The sequence below is a fragment of the Ornithodoros turicata genome, unplaced genomic scaffold (genome assembly GCF_037126465.1).
Source record: "Ornithodoros turicata isolate Travis unplaced genomic scaffold, ASM3712646v1 ctg00001124.1, whole genome shotgun sequence".
Classification (NCBI taxonomy): domain Eukaryota; kingdom Metazoa; phylum Arthropoda; class Arachnida; order Ixodida; family Argasidae; genus Ornithodoros; species Ornithodoros turicata.
In genome coordinates this window covers 59,606-78,241 of record NW_026999470.1, presented here as the reverse complement: position 1 = coordinate 78,241, position 18,636 = coordinate 59,606, and the positions used below count along the sequence as shown (strand labels likewise).

General features: G+C 46.6%; 1 protein-coding gene and 1 long non-coding RNA gene across 4 annotated transcripts in view; both read left to right on the top strand.

Annotated features, from left to right (window-relative positions):
* LOC135376482 (ensconsin-like) overlaps positions 1-7,963 on the top strand; it is a 29,652-nt gene extending 21,689 nt beyond the window's left edge. For all 3 annotated transcript variants that reach the window (XM_064608996.1, XM_064608997.1, XM_064608995.1), the window contains exon 8: positions 7,756-7,963. In XM_064608996.1, the coding sequence (XP_064465066.1) occupies positions 7,756-7,830 (75 nt within the window). In that variant the 3' untranslated portion in view covers positions 7,831-7,963. The remainder of the gene's footprint in view (positions 1-7,755) is intronic.
* A 671-nt stretch (positions 7,964-8,634) lies between these two features.
* On the top strand, positions 8,635-10,345 carry LOC135376481 (uncharacterized). The gene is made up of 2 exons (XR_010417705.1): positions 8,635-10,107; positions 10,171-10,345. It is a non-coding gene; the product is annotated as an uncharacterized LOC135376481 (long non-coding RNA).
* The last annotated feature ends 8,291 nt before the right edge of the window (positions 10,346-18,636 follow it).

The following is an 18,636-nucleotide window of genomic DNA, read 5'->3' as shown; positions in this document are numbered from 1 at the left end:
ACGCCTCGCGCAGGGACTTCGACGCTGAGCAGCTTTTCGCTGTATACATTCGCTCCATTGAGGTTGCCCTTAACGCGTCGGGCAGTGGCGGGATGTGTGTTCAGAGTTGGCCTTTCTTTGCGCGCGCCTCTGGTGAGAAGAGCGGAAACGAGCAACATTATCCGTTAGAGATGCCCGTGACTGGGGGCTTGGACGGGCGCATCACTCCCCGAATCACAAGCAGTCCGTCCATGTGGTCCAAACTGTTGCTTGTGCACCGACCACGGGGATCTAGGGAAGCTGTGCTCCCTAATGCATTTAATAGCAAACGCCAGCAGGGCTAATCTTGAAACGTCGTCTCATTTCGTGTTATATATCGCGATTTTGATTGTTTCGCCTAGCACAACGTGATGTTTGCCGACGGCGCTTCAGATAAGATAACCGCTTTGCTATGTTGCACCGTATGCTCTTCAACGGAACTTGACCGCATAGCCCGCTCCTAACCATGCAACCACCAGTCCAAGTGACATAGTCTTGCCCTTGATTTTCTGAAAACACGAGCTATTTGCCTATTTGTGACACTTATGCAATTGTATCAATTGCCACAAGAAGGCGTGCGCCCTGTGCTTTCCACTAATCAAGAGTGATAACGGTGTAGCGATTCAGCTAGGCACAGAGCTCTGTCATCGGCGCACGCCGATCTTCGTCGGCCTCTGCGCACGCTCCCCGCTCGCTGCGCTCTTGCAATAAAACATCAACTAGAAGGTTCTCTCTTCCTTCACTGGTGACCCGGACGTAGAACACAGCTACCATGACCTCTCCGGCGCCGACGATGCCGGACCCCGCACCGCTGGCGTCGCAACCTCCCACTCTTCATGCTGTAGCCGTGAAGATTCCGCCTTTCTGGCCAGCCGACCCGGCTCTGTGGTTCGCCAACATCGAAGAGCAGTTTGCCCTCCGAGGCATATCTGCACAGCAAACAAAGTTATTTCACATCGTTGGAGCGCTTGGCCCTAACGAAGCGTCAGAGGTCAAGGACGTCATCACCAACCCCTCAGCAGCCAACCCTTTCGACGCGTTAAAAGACGCGCTCACGAAGAGAACGACAGCCTCTGAACAGGAACGTCTGCGACAACTGCTCACAGCTGAGGTCCTCGGCGACAAGAAGCCTTCACAGCTGCTGCGTCGGATGCAGCAGTTGTTGGGCGATAGGGCCTCATCCTTGGACGAATCCATCCTGCGCGAATTATTCCTGCAGCGGCTTCCGAACACGGTTCGCATGATACTAACAACGTCGAGCAGCGTTTCGCTCGAGGCTTTAGCGGAGATGGCGGATAAGATGATGGACATTGCGCCGCCAACTGTTTGTGCCATATCTCCACAACCCTCTGCACCATCACCGTCAGACTTCCGGGAGCTGCGTGACGAAGTCAGCCGCCTTTCTGGCTTTGTTGCATCAAGCCTACGCTTCGGCCGATCGCGAAGCCCAAGACACCGCAGCCCTCGTCGCGGCAACTTCCGTCGTCGCACACCATCGCCTCTCCAACAGTCTGCAAATCCCGATGAGTGCTGGTACCACCAAATTTTTGGAAACCGTGCCCGCCGCTGCCAGCCTCCCTGTGCCAGACAGGGAAACGGGAGCGTCAACAACTGAAGACGGCCAGTTTAGTTGACGCAGCCCCAAGTCGCCCACGCCTCTTTTACATCACTGACCGCGGCTCTGGCGCCCGCATTTTGGTTGCTACGGGCGCGGAGGTCTGCGTCATCCCCGCCTCTCGAGACGATCAGAAGCGGACCCCGCCTAACGCCAGTCTTCAAGCTGTCAACGGATCCCCTATTACGACTTACGGAGAAAAACTCGTTACACTCAACTTTGGTCCACGCCGCGTTTTTTCGGTGGATTTTTGTGATTGCCAAGGTACCCCAAGCCATCGTCGGTGCCGACTTCTTGGCCCACTTCGGGCTCCTGGTTGACATGAGTCGAAGAAGGCTAACTGATAGAACCACCAGCCTTTCAGTTCAAGGAGTTGCCGTCACCTCGCCACTTACCCCTACCATCCGTCGACTCGAACCGAAAACTGACTTCGAAGCTATTTTGCACGACTTTCCAGACCTCACTCAACCACCAAATTGGAAGCTCCTGGTCAAACACCACGTCATGCACCACATTGTGACATCGGGCCCGCCAGTGCACGTTCACCCTCGCAGGCTGGCGCCAGAGAAATTCAAAGTGGCCAAAGAAGAATTCGAGCACATGCTCGAGCTCGGAATTATTAGGCCATCTAGCGACTGGTCTTCAGCTCTCCACATGGTCCAAAAAAAAAAAAAACAGGTGACTGGCGGCCATGTGGGGACTATAGATAGCTAAACCGGGTTACTGTACCGGACCGCTATCCGATACCACACGTCCAAGACTTCGCGGCAAATCTGCATGGCGCAAGAATATTCTCGAAACTCGACCTAGTACGCGCCTACCACCAGATCTCGGTGGCGCCCGAGGACATCGGTAAGACCGCAATAACCACGCCGTTCGGGCTGTTTGAATTTTTGCGCATGCCCTTTGGACTCCGGAATGCGGCACAAACTTTTCAACGGTTCGTCGACTCAGTCATCAGAGGATTGCCGTTCGCATTTGCTTATATTGACGACCTGCTCGTCGCTAGTGCCACCCCGGAAGAACACGCCGACCATCTTCGCACACTCTTTGCCCGCCTCAAGGAGTTTGGTATCATCGTGAACGCTGCCAAGAGCGAGTTTGGAGTGGAAGAACTCGATTTTCTGGGCCACCACATCACCCGCTCGGGCTTCACTCCTCTCGCGTCCAAGGTGAAAGCCATCCAAGAGTTTCCGCAGCCGACTACCTCACGAAAGCTCCGCGAGTTCCTCGGGCTAGTAAATTTTTACAGAAGATTCGTGCCGCACTGCGCATCCACCCTCCAACACTTGGTAGCGTTGCTAACAGATTCCAAAGGCCGCAATGCCCCTCTTGCCTGGACATCGCGCGCCACCGATGCCTTTTGCAGTATCAAGCAGGCTCCCGCTGAAGCCACCTTGCTGAGGCATCCAGTGCACGACGCGCCCACCGCGCTCATGGTGAACGCCTCGTCGTCGGCCGTTGGCGCTGTGCTTCAGCAAGGGATCGACCACGCGTGGCAGCCGCTATCATTTTTCTCTCGGAAATTAAAAGACAGGGAAACTCGATACAGCACCTTTTCCCGTGAACTGCTTGCTGTCTTCCTCTCGGTGAAGCATTTCCGCCCGTTTCTTGAAGGTCGCGTCTTCACTATATACACCGACCACAAGCCGCTGACCCACGCGTTCACTTCATCCGGCAACAGCTACTCACCACGGGAGATTCGCCAACTTACCTTCGTGTCCGAGTTTTCCACGGACATTCGGCACGTCAGCGGTCACGACAACCCCGTGGCCGACGCTCTCAGCCGCATCGGCGCACTGTCACCACGTCTTCCGCAAGCTATCAGTACTCCGCTCAGCCTAGAGACATTGGCTGACCTGCAACGCTCAGACGAAGACCTCCGCATACTCCGCGAAAGCTCTACATCGTCGCTTCGTCTCGAAGACGTCCTCCTTCCCGGTACCGCCACCACGCTTGTCGGCGACGTATCCCAGGGGCATCCACGACCCTTTGTCCCAGCAGCCCTGCGCCGGCGGGTATTTGATACCCTTCACGCATTATCGCACCCGGGCATACGCGCAACGCAGAAGTTAACCAGTGCGCGCTACGTGTGGCCCGGCATGCAAGCCGAGATCAAGCACTGGACACGTGGCTGCCAGCAGTGCCAGAGAGCTAAGATACAGCGGCACACTTTTGCTCCCGTGCACCCCTTCCTTGCACCTGACACCCGGTTTGAAAAGGTCTACTTGGACATCGTGGGCCCCCTCCCGCCTTCTCAAGGTCACCGCTATCTACTCACGGTAGTAGACCGTTTCACGCGGTGGCCTGTCGCGGCCTCCATGCCTGATATCTCCGCCGCAACTGTCGCCGCTACCTTCACGAGCACGTGGGTTGCCCGCTTCGGGGTGCCCTCCACTATAACTACTTACCGCGGGCGGCAGTTTGAGTCGTGTTTATTCAGCGCCCTCACCACCTTACTGGGATCTCAACGCATTCGGACCACTTCCTCCCATCCGGCGTCAAACGGCATGGTGGAAAGATTCCATCGACAACTCAAAGCCACCCTCAAGGCACACCCCACCCCCACCTCTTGGACTTCTTCCTGTCATCCTGCTCGGCCTCCGTTCAGTCTTCAAGCCGGACTTGGGGTGCACCGTAGCAGAGCTCGTTTACGGGACAACTCTGCGACTACCTGGAGAATTCCTTGTGTCCCCCAAGGCTACTCCCCAGCCAGATACAACAGACTACGTTTCCCGGCTCAAAGCCATATTCGACCAGCTTCGCCCAGCACCCCCTCGTCAACAATCTTCCTCCAGGCTTTACGTGCACGACGACCTGGAGACGTGCACACACGTTTTTGTACGCGTCGACGCTGTCCGAAAGCCACTACAGCCCCCTTATACTGATCCCTATCAAGTCGTCAGCCACACTTCCAAGTTCTTCTCCCTCATCATCAACGGCAAGCAAGAGCATGTGTCCATCGACCGATTAAAGCCTGCATACATTGAGGCTCCTGCTCCTGCCCTGACGGCCGCTCTGGTCTCCACCCCTCACTCCGTTTACCAGCCTGCCGTTCCCCGTTCAGCAAAATCCGTCCACTGGGCCTCTGTCCTGGTGACGCACCACTCTTGCGTTTCATCAACGCGCTAAGCGGGGGAGCAGCTGTAGCGACCCAGCTAGGCACAGCGCTCTGTCGTCGGCCTCTGCGCACACTAGTGATGGGCAAGTCAGTTCATTTTTGTGAACTAATTCATTTAGTTCAGTTCACTCCACTGAACTGTCTAAAAGAATAGTTCATTCGTTCACCTGTTCGCAATTAAACACAATCAAGTAATATAGTCCCAAACTTTAAAGTGGATCGACCAAGAGAGATACAACAAAATGATCTTGCAATTCAGTTTTCCAAAGGTTCGAGAACCTTTGGAAAACTGTATGTGGAAAAATGCATAGCAAACGTAATCTTTTAGGTCGCTTTTTTATTTTGCTGTAATTTTCTACGTATATTTTTAACGAGAAAAGTATTGCACAGATCAATATGCAAGGTGCCGTCGTCGTTCAATGTTACAATCGTGTATTTCTGATCACTTACGTCTGCTTGCTGCGAACTTGAGAACACAGAAGTGTGATAGAGTAACCGCAGTTTCAACTCATTTCATTCAAATGCATGAGAGAGCTTGAAGAAAAGTACAACGTCTAGCGTTGTGGAGGAAAAATTGGGAAGCTTGCAGTGTATTGCCGCAAAAATAGCGTGCCCGCTCCAGGGTGTGCCAGTCACACAAGCAGTCAGCCAGAAGTCAGAACATAACGGCGCCACTAGCAGTCCACAATTGCGAGAAGGAGCTCAGAGCGATCTCAGCGCAATCAGTTCTAAATGATTTACTCTTGTTCAGCGTTCGCCGTTCATATAGTTCACTTGCCACAGTACTTCAATCCATACGGCGTTCAAAGCCGCTCTGCTGGCTCTCCCTCCCCGCGCTTTTCCTTAAGCGCATGCGCCGTGGACGAGTAACAGTTCTGACAGGCGCTGCGAGTACTTCCAAACGACCCGCGGCATCGTTTAGTTCTTTAGTTCATCCAGTTCTCTTCCTTCACACCTTCACACAGTCCACTCGAAGCTCTCCCTCCCCGCGCTTTTTCTTAAGCGCATGCGCTGTGGACTAGCACCTTCTCTGACGGCCAACGGCAGACCCTGCGAGTGCTTCAAAACGTCCCGCAGCATCGTTTAGTTCTTTAGTTCATCCAGTTCTCTTCCTTCACACCTTCACTAAGTCCACTTGAGGCTCTTCCTCGCCGCACCGCCCGCGCTCTTCCGTAAGCGCATGCGCTGTGGACGAGCAGCAGTTCTGACAGGCAACGGCAGGCTCTGCGAGTCCTTCGAAACGACTCGCGAGTCGCGACGTCGTTTAGTTCTTTAGTTCATCCAGTTCTCTTCCTTCACACAGTCCACTTGAGCGCAGCGTCACAGCCACTCAAGGCCACAGCGTATGCGCCGTGGTCTCCCGCCCTTCTTCTTGCGCGCATGTGCTTTGTTAGCTTTACAAAACGTTCGTCAGATGGCGCAGATGTCACACTTGGAAGCGTATCAAAGCTTATGCGTTGTGGGTGTCAAGGCCCAATGAACTGAATTGAGGAACTAATGTTTTGGTTGTTGTTGAACTAGTTCGTTCAGTTCACCCGAATGACTAGTTCAGTTTGAAGGGTTCGTCCACGAACGACACATCACTAGCGCACACTCCCCGCTCGCTGCGCTCTTGCAATAAAACATTCTCGTTCCACCCTTCAACTAGGTTCTCTCTCTTCCTTCAACGGTATCACTCAGTGTATTGAGAGCTTTAAAGAGACTGGAACATTTATTTAACTAAACACCAGCTTTCCCGTAGAGCCCGCGCTTCGTCAGGTAACACGTGTGTTGGTAGCAACACGTGTTATCAACATACAACATTATCAACACCATTATTATCAACACAGTTATCAAGACACGTGTTACCTGACGAAGCGACCTGCCGTTACCTGCTTCCTGACCTGCGAAAGTTTGCGTTTAGTAAAATAAATTACCTGAATGCTTCAGTCTCTCTAAAACGTATCTTATTCACTTGCGAGGGCAAGACGGCTAATTCTTGCTTGCTAGTTTCTGTGCAATGAGTGGTCCTCGCCGTGTGATGTCGTCAAGTTCTGTGTACTGTACACTCTAAAAACACAACCTCACCGCATAAGGTTTAAGAGACGCCTTTTTGGGACAATTATCGTGTACACCCCTTCTCTCTTCGAATCAGAAGCGGTAACCCCATTATTTGTGGCAATAGTTGGCGCACGGGGTGCTATGCGATCAAGCTGTGTACAATAGAATAGAAGATACGAAGGCAGAAAAATAGGCGGTGTCAAGTTGCCGGTGATGAGTAGATCAAAGAGTGATATTAAACGGTAGGAGCAACTTATTTACTTACACATGGTAACAAGTCTTCCGTGCACGAGACTGCACTTCTTCAGATTACAAAAATATGAACATGGTACAGGAACATATATACACATATACAGTTATATATATATATATATATATAACTGTATATGTGTGTATATATATACATATATATATATACACATATACAGAACATATATACAGTTGACGGGGGAGTTTTGGTATTAGAGGTAGGGTAGAGAGGTATGAGGTATGAGAGGTAGAGGTACAGTTAGAAATGAAAAGAACATAAATACAAACGAAGGGGAAACCCCTACGTTTGTATTTGTGTTCTCTGCATTTATTTTGTTTTCTTTTCTAACTGTATTTGCATCCTTTCCATCACCCTGTTTCCCTCTCATACCAAAACTCCCCCGTCAACTGTATATATGTTCCTGTACCATGTTCATATTTTTGTAACCTGAAGAAGTGCAGTCTCGTGTTACCATGTGTAAATAAATAAGTTGCTCCTACCGTTTAATATCACTCTTTGATCTACAATAGAATAGCGAAAAAACGCGTGCTTAGTTTCAGAAATTACGAGCTCGACGAACATGCTCAGGCCGGGGTGGTGGTGACAATGGAGCTGCTTGCCGTTGTCGGCACGCCAGTACACACGGCACTAACAAGAAATGAAGCCTAGGTAGCTTTGTTGATAATGTTTTACTTCACTTGACATCTGCAGGTGTCCGCCGAAGAAGACGAGGACACGGTTTTCGACTCCTTGAAGCCGTTCTTCGAGTCTATTACGAAGAAGTAACAGAATGCGATCGTAGGACTCTTCTGTCGACCCAGTATTACTCATTACTGGTTGGACGGATCTTATTATGCCTAGTAATGTTATGAACACTACGAAACATTATTGCACGTATATTATAAAGCGCTTGATCGTGCGTGCCTGTTTATATGTTCAGAAAGAAACCTTTGGAACCACTTGACAAAATCGTATGTTGAGTTGAGTCTTGATCTCTTTCCGAAGAGAGATGGTCTTGTATAACGATTGTCATTCCCGTCTTTAAGGAAGGGATCGAAGGGAAGGGATCTGCATGGTAACATGCAAATACGCTGTGTATTAGCAGCCACAGCAAAACGTACCTTCCTCTTTGTGTCCCCTTGCCATGACTACAGAGCGGATATTAGGGCACTAAAGGTCGCGTTTCGGGCGCCTAAAAAGTCACTAAGCGGCCGAAACGTACGAATTTTCTCGGAATATAGGCGCGATCAATATTGCACTACTGGCACTAGGAGCGATGTCGTGAGCATTGGTTGCTTTACGGTAACGTACTAGTCTATCGCGTAGATGGGTAGAAATCCAGCGAACCGGTAGAATGTAGGAAGGGAGTTGCCTCAGGACAGAAGCCGCCGATATTCGCCGCCTGTTCGAAATATCGGTGGCTTCTGTCCTGAGGCAACTCCCTTCCTAGTCTATCGCGTGCACTTCGGTGACAATACGCTTGTATTATAACTTCTGAAGTCATCCATCGGTTTCACTGCAAAGATTTAACACAGACAGCGAGAGAAGAAGAAAAATATGGAGGTTTTGGCATCCACAAAACAGCGCTGATCGCATGGTAATAATTATTTTGGAACACCGTGCACACGTCTTCTTATTGAAGTCACTGAAGTCAGTAGAAAACAAGCATCATTCAATGTGTTTGGAGTGTTTCACAAATCACACAAATCACAAATGTGTTTCAATGTGTTCAGGCGTGAAATTATGTCTCCTGTCAATACAATTGCAATATTCCTACGTGCCGAGAACGACATCACGACGTCGACCGATTTTATGTTGCGTGCCTGTACCGTCACGGACACACGCGAGGGATATCGTCGGGAACAGATGAAGTCACCACCACAGCTGTAACTAACTACAAGTAATTGAGCTCCTGTAAGTAGCTGCTTTTGTGTAACTAATTACTGTAAACAACTACTTTCTCAGGCGCGTGTTTAACTAATTTAATTACTGTTAACTGTTATGCCCTGGGGTGGAACGTTGGAACTGTGGGACGTGAAACTGTGTTCCAAAGTTTTACATCTGGTCACCTTGAACATGAGTAACCGGAAGTAATTGATAAGTAACTATTACTGAGGTAAAAATCAGTCTAAGTATCTTTTCCTATAACTTAATTACTTCAATTAGTTTAATTACACAGAGTATTTTACCGTGTGCAGGGAGTGCAGGCGAAAATGAATCTACTTTCTGTCACAGGGGGAGACACTTGCCTTCTGTGATGTAGGAGCACTGATCTCTATGTATAAAGGCTGGATAGCGGATGGGTGAGGGTATCGCGGGAAAGGGTACGACCACCGGCCGCCATATTGCGGTGCTCAAAAGAGCGATTACAGCCCATAGGAATGCATGTAAGCTGTGACAAGTTTTGCTGTTTGTGAGCGCTTCCCTTGCTGCTTCGCTAAAATTTTGCCACGGATCGCTGCAGAAATCCCTCGTGATTGAGTTCCTTACGTTTTTTGTGTGAAATCCTGTCACATACATGTTATTTCCTGTCTATTTTGTACTCGTGTGAGCGCGTGTCGTTCCAATCTTGTACTTTGAACTACGATTATGTGATTTGCTGGTTTTGTGTGGTGTTGTATTTGTTGTGTTACGTTTCCTTTGTCGTCCGTCAGCGTGTTGCTTCCCGTGTTTCTCCCATTTCCTTTCTGCTCGGGTGTGCGGAATGCCAGGGAATGTTTGGCACGTTTGTTTATGTAATTACCTTAATATGCTTGGGTATAAACATTATGCTTTGCACAGAAAGTTTAGATATGACTGGTTATGACACGAAATGCCGAACGGCACTGAAGCACTTCCAAAGGACTAGAATGATACGTGATATAAAGGCTATATGACGGTAAAAACATACCGACTAGAAATATGTGCACTGGGGAAATAAATGGCGGTAAAGACAGTTCAAAATGACTAGAGGTAGAGTGAATAAGTCATAAAAAGGCTAAGTAGCAAGGTCTTGTGGTGAAAGTTCCAACATCAAAGTATCACAAGTCCAGTTGCAACAGCAAGTTTGAAGCAGTCAAGCAGGTAAGTGGGCAGAGTGCATTACTGGTTGTTGAATATGATCAACATTGACAATTTCTTTCGCAGCTGAGGCCTGGCTGTCACCTTCTCTGTATATTCTTTGGCAAGGTGGTACAGTCCGATACTGCTGTAGCACTGGGAAACTTCTTTGATCAGACGGATCACATTGTTTTCATTTGGGCTGCATTCAAACATGTGTTGTCGCAAGCTTAAGCAGCGAGAATAAAGAGTAGACATTCGAGGTTGAAAAATTATTTATTGTCTCTAAGTAAAGTAAACATGCTGGAATGCACCAAAGAGACATGTGGCTGGTGTGTTTATGTCCCACTAATACGAGTTTGTACGTTAGTCAACATGTTCATGCAATAATTTTTTCTTTATATGCTTTTGCCCGTCTTAGTATTGTCCTATCCAATATGGAGTGGCTTTTAACTGCATATGAATGCATAATTCAGGAGTGTTTTCATATATTGGACTAGCTGCAGCTTTAAGGTGCTCTTCGTGTAGTACTGATTCCAATCATCAACCATCGCTTGGAACTCTTAACTAGGGAACATGATTCTAGAGGCTAGATTTTCATGCAAATACACACTTTCAACCAGAGTTCGAGGTAACTCGTTACTGTAACTAAGTTCCTTTTCTTGGTAACTATATAACTTAACTCGCAACTTTTGCGCCGTGTTAATTTTCAGAGGAACTCCTTTTTCAGGTAACTTTGCCAAAGTAACTTAAGCTACGTTCCAAGTTACTAATTCGCTTTTCACTCACGTCCACTTATTTCCTTGCTTTCTTTACGGTTCTTCCACAGCATTTTATGTCATAAAATATGATGTCCAGTCAATGACAGTATTCTGTTCAGGAAGTAAGAACTGCTGCTATTGAAATGAAGCTGAACCATCGTGTGCAGACAGGGAATAAGATGTAACACGTTCGAATTGTTGGACATAAACGAAAACTCAACGCAGGCAACTCAGGGTCGAACTCAGCTGCACCTGTGTAGTGTTATTTTGTGTCCGAAGTAACTTGGGAGCAACTCGTTCTTTTTTTTAAGTAACTCTGTAACGTTTCAAGCTACGTTTCGGGCTGAATAACTTAGTTGCATTTTTCACACGGTAACTTTGTAACGAGTTCCTTTTGACGGGCAACTTCTCAATCTATGCTTTCAACTCTGCATGCTTTTTGTACACTACATAAAGTAACATAAAGTAAGATACTTTTGCCCCAGTGAGCTTGTTGCGTATTTTAAATGCATGCAAGTGAATTCCTAGAGGTACATATTTTGAGCAAGATAAATGAGTTTTTCATGCATGTGTGTTCAACTAGCTTTTAGTGGATATAAATCTGGCCTCTACATATGTCGCATGCATTATTACTTTCTGGAGGTGTTCTGGGAAGTCGAACTTGTTGGGCACAGCGTCAGGCCTCAGTCGAACGGTTTGGCCCGTTCTGTCGAAGCATTTGTTTTTAAAATGTTTGCTGCAGACCAGTGATGTCGTCGACGGCGTCCAGTCCTTTCGCCTGACATTTTCCGCACACTTTGTTTAAATGTTCTGGGCGGCCGTGAGGGAACCTGCATTGAACAATTTATGCCATCAATTACGGAAGGGATGACAAGGCTAATCCAAGCAAGCAATCGTCGATACCGTGACCAACAAACTGAGCCGTAGATATCACAGCTGACAAGCGCACTTCAACGCTTGCTGAGTGCCGAGACCATACCCGTGAACTGCAGGAAGGCTAGACTATCACAATGACTCTATGCAGATAACGTACGGCTTAAAGTTTAACGCTTAGATCTTGAGATACGATTCACAAAGTGCCGCGCACATGCATCAACAGCAACGTTTTGTCACTCCGCTCGTGGACTAATAAATCACATTTATTTGTAAAACCATGTCACTTACTTGTGAAATGTCGTCCCCGGTGCCTTGCCAGTACGGTCAGTACACCCATAACCACAGCAGGCGGGCATGACACCACAAAAGTGCTATGCAAAGGCGCATGCACATAATGCAGCTGAGTGGCGGACGGCAATGTTTTGAGCTTCCCAAGATGGCGGCCGGCGACCGTACGGTTGCACCCTCAATCCGCTATCCAGCCTATTACTATAGAGATCAGTGTGTAGGAGTCTAGGACATTTCGGTGCACGGACATTTCGTTGCAAAGCGCTGCAGCGGCACAGGTGTGCGCCGCCGCGCCGAAGCGCCGCCGCCGCCGCCGATATTGAAAAATCGGCGCGGCAGTGTAATGTGCCCATTTTGATTCACTTTCTATAAACGAATATCTCCCACACCTAATATTTTGTTTGTTTTTCTTTCATCTTAGGCTCCAGGCTTCATTTGTGGTGTTTTTAGCAGTAACAATTTCATCTCCTGATATGCTGTTTATGCTTTAGAGTTTTCGTTTTCCTGGAGGCACAACTCCAGGAACACTTGTCATTCAATTCTTGCAGGTTGTTTGCCGGTCATCCACCAACACCATAGCACTGGTCATTACCCATATACAGGGTGTTTTGTTTTTTTATTCGTCACAAAATTTTTGTTTAAAAAATAGCGGAACGAAATAGATGCCGCTTTTGAGTTTATTACTTACCTCAAATTCATTAATTCTTTAATTAAGGGATTTCGCGTAAAAACGGGATAGCAGAACGGAAGATATTCATTGTTGAAAACCATTCCATGTTTAAGAAATTCTTAAACGCGCAACTGTCTTGAAGTGTCCGAGGCTGAATGTCGCTATGCAAATGAGCCGAAGCAAGAAGCAATTTCCGAGCGTAGAAATGACGCGAGCTTCGCCTTATCTCGGTTGGAAAGCGATCTATCTGGCCAACAGATTAGCACCTACACCAATCAGCTCGATCGCTCCGAAGCACTTGGTCGTCTCACGTGGATTGCCCTTTTAATTTCGCGAAACCTTAAAGGTCAGCTACGCCGATTTCCCGATGTGTTGAAACGGTTGTGATATTCAGAACGAGCACATCCAACTGCCCCCGAAACGCACCTTCGTTTCTCAATTTTGTCTTCCTATTACGAAAATTAATTCATCAAAGAAACCAAAACAAGCCATGGGCGCAGCCATTTTTGTGACGTAGATGGGATAAACCTGCTCCATCTACGTAGATAGAGAATCGTGCGTCTGATTGGATGAAAGCTGAGGCTTTCTCTGACTTCCCTGGCGTCTTCTCCCGTTTGCGAGGAAATCCAGTTATGGCCGCCGGCTACGATGAGCGTTTCGCCCGAGGTAATCCCGAGAACTATTGAACGATGGAAACAACAACCGCGAACTCACCTCAACATCATTTTCGGCGTGAAATTATGATTATGTGCTCGAGAGCTTCGCAGTTCAACCGTTCAGCTGCTATTCACGTCAACCCGTTTGCTGCTTTTACTACAAGTGCAGGCAGCGATTGAGCAACAATGTGAGACTTGGTGATCGTTTGAGCATATACCTGCAGAGGACTGGTCTTCAAAGAAAGAAGGCCGTATTTCTGCCCATGCACATCGTGCGATTGCCAGGCTTGTTACACGAGATACATATATTGTGCAGCATCATAACGCGACTGCAATGAACGACGTAGGAATGTATCGTGACCACTCGAACTGCACTCGTTGAACCATTCGTGGGTTATATGAAAGTGCTCAATAGAGTTGCCCCGCACAAAAAGTGTTGGATGTAGTTTTGTAGTGTGTTGTTTATCTCGTAGAGCGCATCGCGGCATGTAGGTCGAGAGCCCTTATACGTATTTTTTGCATGTTTACTTGAGTGTGCGCATTGTTCTATACCACACAGGCCATATTTCATTCATAATAGTTTCGCAAATAAACACGTACGGGTCGATCTCATATTGCTTTTGAGTTAGGCATAGTGTCTTCAGATCAGGGTATGTGTATCCTGTTTGCTGGGCCCAACGGATGTTATTAAGGGTAGTGCAACATTTCCCACTTCTTGAACCATGCTAACATTGCCAGAATAAGGAACATTACACTGTGCTGTGTATTCCACACTCAGTTGTCTCGCGACGTAAACCCCCAATTATTATATTGGGTACTCCACATGTTCAACCAGTCAGCACTTCCCATATCCTATTTTTTTTTAAACACGTGCTTAAAATTCCACAACTGCCACTCAAGTAACTTTGCCACCAAATTAGTCAGTGACAAAAGGTATATGTACTTTATCACAAATTTAATAACCTTGGTGGGAATGGTTGATGGTGTTCTCTGCCTTGTACGGTGCACTTCATAGCAAAATACACAATAGTCCAAATGTTTTCCTTGTCCACAAATGCCCTGTCAAAGCTGAAAGACTCTTATCAAAATGGGGAAGCGGGCTTGCTTGTCCAGAGAAACAAATATGAAACTGCAGTGCTCAACGTAAATAACTGCATGCTCAGCAACTAAGGCTGGTGATGCCGAAGACCTAATATTTCTAGGTTAAAAGGAACAAAGGAGAAAAGACCACTGCGGCGTATTAATGTTGTTTCAAAAGTATAACACCACAAAATTTGTGAGACTCAGTTGGTGTATTTAGTTATGTTGGTCACCTCCTGCACCAATTTTTAATAAGATTCAAATGCGTTGCTACCAACCAGGACCTAAGCCTGACCTATGATGTAATAATAACAATAGTATCTATCTATGACCTATATGGACCCTCACCACTAGTTTGGTCCAGGTTTCACACGTGGCTTCTAGTGAAGTTCGAAGCTGCTTTGTAGAGCTGACAGGAGACTTGCAGAGTAGAGAATTTTTTATTTATATTTTCCATGGAACATGTAAAAAACAATGTGCTGTACCAACTGTATTCAAAGAAATACAAATATACTTTGTTTTAGCTATGTGCATATTAGCAGATTACAGGTGACCGATGACACACAATGGGCGTCAAGGGTGAGAACACAAGAATACTACCACTGCAGGCACTGTCCTGAAATTCTAAGTCACCATTTGTCAGAAAGCAATGACCACACACAGCCTAAGGATCATATTTAGCTCTTTCCATTATTCTTTTTATTGACAGCATGTTGGCTGCCATCCAGTCCATGAAAGTGACCCTTATCGTTGAAAGAACGGTTCAACAGCAAGCGAGCTGGTGATAGTGTCCATGATGGCGAAACCTGAAGAGGAGATACAAGAAGGGACATAAACACGCTATGTTGAGACATTGTGTATGTCCCTTCCTATCCCTCGTCTCAGGGTTTTTCGCTGTGGACCTTCATGATGTTTCCTTCCGGAAACTTGACATATTTTTATGTAGAATTGTGAAGGTACAGCTAGGTGCTGTTAGCAAATCACACAGTACTTTTCTTGAAACAAGAATCCATAGAAGGTACACAATCATCTTCAGCATTGCACACATCTATGGGACATGTTAATCATGTTGTCATGGAGGCTGGCACATGATTAGTGGTGTTGAACAGACGACTATTCATCATATTTTAGGCACAAAAAGCAGTTTTGGCACCTGCATGTTGAGACAGATGTATCTCTACATACTTTGCCATGACACAAATATATGAAGCAACAAATGTACTCTCTAGTTCATTATGGTTATTAGTCAACACTGCCAAGAATGTGGGAACACAGTCTTTTACCACCTACACTCTTCAAAATGACCTTCACACACGACACATTGTAGGTCAACGAGACTCCAGAATGATGTCCTCTCCCTCCCCATTAGCGGAAAACATTTTTCTACAACCTTGCATAAGGGGAAGTTAGTACAAGAAACGCACACATTCCTTTTTTGAGCAAATTAGTATTCAGAGCGTTACCATACTGTGGTAGGCCTGCAGTGCAATACGTGGTACAGCACACACTGTAAAAATTTTCACCGTAGAACATGTCCCCCATTCTAATGACAGTCTTCTCCAGTTTTTCAAACTGCCATTTCCCATAGTGCTTTATGGTATGACACAGTATTTCTAAATCTTTACTGTAGTTTACTGGTTGTAGCAGAAAAAAGACATCACTGTTCTCGATCACAGGACGCAAGCCATAAGTGCTATACGGAAACAGTACATGCTGCTCTCTAGCAGTTGTTCGTGTTTGGACATGGTATGGTGCATGCAGGGTAAATTCCATGGTTAAAATATACAAACGTGAACAACTGTTAGATTACATGATGTAGAATGCTCTATAGTACAGTAAAACCTCCAAAGTCTGACACCTCCCTACCTGGGACAACTCCCCACGATTTCATTGCACGGGCAGGCTCCCATTGAAACTACATGGGGACGAAATTCTCTATGTCGGACACCTCCCTATCTTGGAAGTAGGATAGGGTTTTACCTGCAAAGTCGGACAAAATCCTGGCCAAATTACCTCAATATCGGCCCATCTTTGCACCAAAAAAACCCAAATGGGCCAGTGGCCTTGACTTTTGCCCCTTTTTTCCCTATACTGGTCACAACATTTTGTTGCTTTAGTTTTTAGAGTCCAAAAACAAGTGCTGTCAGTCTACATTGTAATTCTTTATGTGAGCACTTGTCTTCAGTTTGTCTAGAGCCTTTGAACGAGCACTGCACCAAAGCTATCAGAGGTGGGCTGACGCTTCAGAGACAAGTCCTTGCTGCTCGAAAAGCTCCAGAGGTAATGCCATTGAGTAGAATCTGAACAGAATTGAATATACTAAAATCAGTAATAATTATCAGTGAAGAGTGGGTAGAGGTACCACTACCAGGCACCACCACAAGGTACCACTAAGGACCTTAAATTGAAGAAGGGGGACATTTCTCACAGCTGCGATCTCTTCCATTTTTTGTTGCCGTCATATTCTGTAACTCGGACACCTCTATAAGTAGGAGACGCTTCGGCTGCACCGCGGGTGTCCAACATAGGAAGGTTTCACTGTATTTGTGTTCGGTGTCATGTGACCACAAACAATATATGCTTTTGCTCATGCTGCACAGCACAGGCGAATTGAGCTGCATGTGAGGATAATAACATGAAACCCGAGGCGCGGAGGAAAAGGCATGACTTTACAGTCTCTGTGTCAGTTGTTTCATGTTGTAATTGCGTACCAGCTGGCCTGTACCTGAGAATAGGTTTGATGCATTGTACACGCACCATACACATGCAGTATGTGGTGTGTTGTGATAGTAATGCCACTGCCAATTGAAGAATAATGCTCAAGGTGGATTGTTTCGGTACAATCTTGAACTATGTATACCAAGGGGTAGGGCATCTGCGTGACAGGTTTACCTGGAAGTAAGAATGTAAATGTTAGCTGAAGTCATTGAATAATTAACATTATCAATATACTGCTGCAGATCATACCAACAATAGCACACAAGATGCTCCGATATGTTATGCAGGAATGTCTCTCTACTCACAATATTAGTACAGCAGCTACAGAAAGGCATAAAACAAGTTTTTGTATACATGATACCACTTGAATGCAACACAAGCTTCTGCTGCACCTGAGAAAAAGTATGTACTGTTGCACACATGATGCTGTTTGAATGTCTCGAAAAACATAATTTATTACCGAAAGACATCAACTGGAAGATTTCGATTTACCTTAGTCAAAACTGAGAAAAAGTATGTGCTGTTGCACACATCAAACTGCTTGAACTGCCCTTGAGCGCTCTGGAAGAACACCTTATTTGCCATTAAACACATAATCAATCAATCAATCAACCTTATTTGTGACCAAAATACAACAGCTGAGCGAACATTGAATTTATACCTTACTCAAAATACACAAGATGTGCTGCCGTGCATATGATACGATGATACTGCTTAAATGTACTTTGAAAGCGCTGGTACCTCAGGCATGGTTGCTCTAAGCTAGCGAGCAACAGCAAGGGTATACGAACACAAGAAGTCGAGCACAAGTGATGGAATGCACTTGATTAATCAGAAAATGAAATGTCTCAGTACCAAGTGTCACTGTTCCGTCAACAAAAACAGATGAACTTTGAAGGGGCGTCTGGTTGGCACTGGTGACAGCCTTCAGCTTGAAACGCAGACGGTGATAGTTGAGACGTGGAGTGCAAGCTTTTCGGTGGTGCCAGAATGCCTGCGAAATCATTTAACAAATAAGGCAATTCCAAATCTGTACTGAGAATACACCCGCTGGGGCGTTATCTCTAAAGGATGAAGCAGTAACTGACAGCTGAGCGTATTTTTCTCTTCTACGTGATGCAATTTGCACCGCATGACTGACTTGTCTAACATTACGCGTCTTACCTCTATCTGCTGCCTAGTCCTGCCCCTGCAATCTCCTGCTGCCGATAAGGTTGGCACAGCATCCCGGACGAGACATCTTCGGCTTCTTGTGAAACAAGTTGCGCATTGCTTCCGTAACATTCGTATGAGCCAGATGAACAGATCAAATCACTGCTTTCGAAGGTGGCACCCAGTCGGAGTTGTAACCGATTGTTGCAGTCAATAGATTTCTCTTTCGCCTTTCGGAAAATTGTGGTTTGAAACATTGGAACTGCATGCTGAAGTGTTCTTGCAGACGGGAGCAAAACGCTCACACATTCTCGGCACGCAGCACAGAACACGAATCACACCAGGAAGTCTG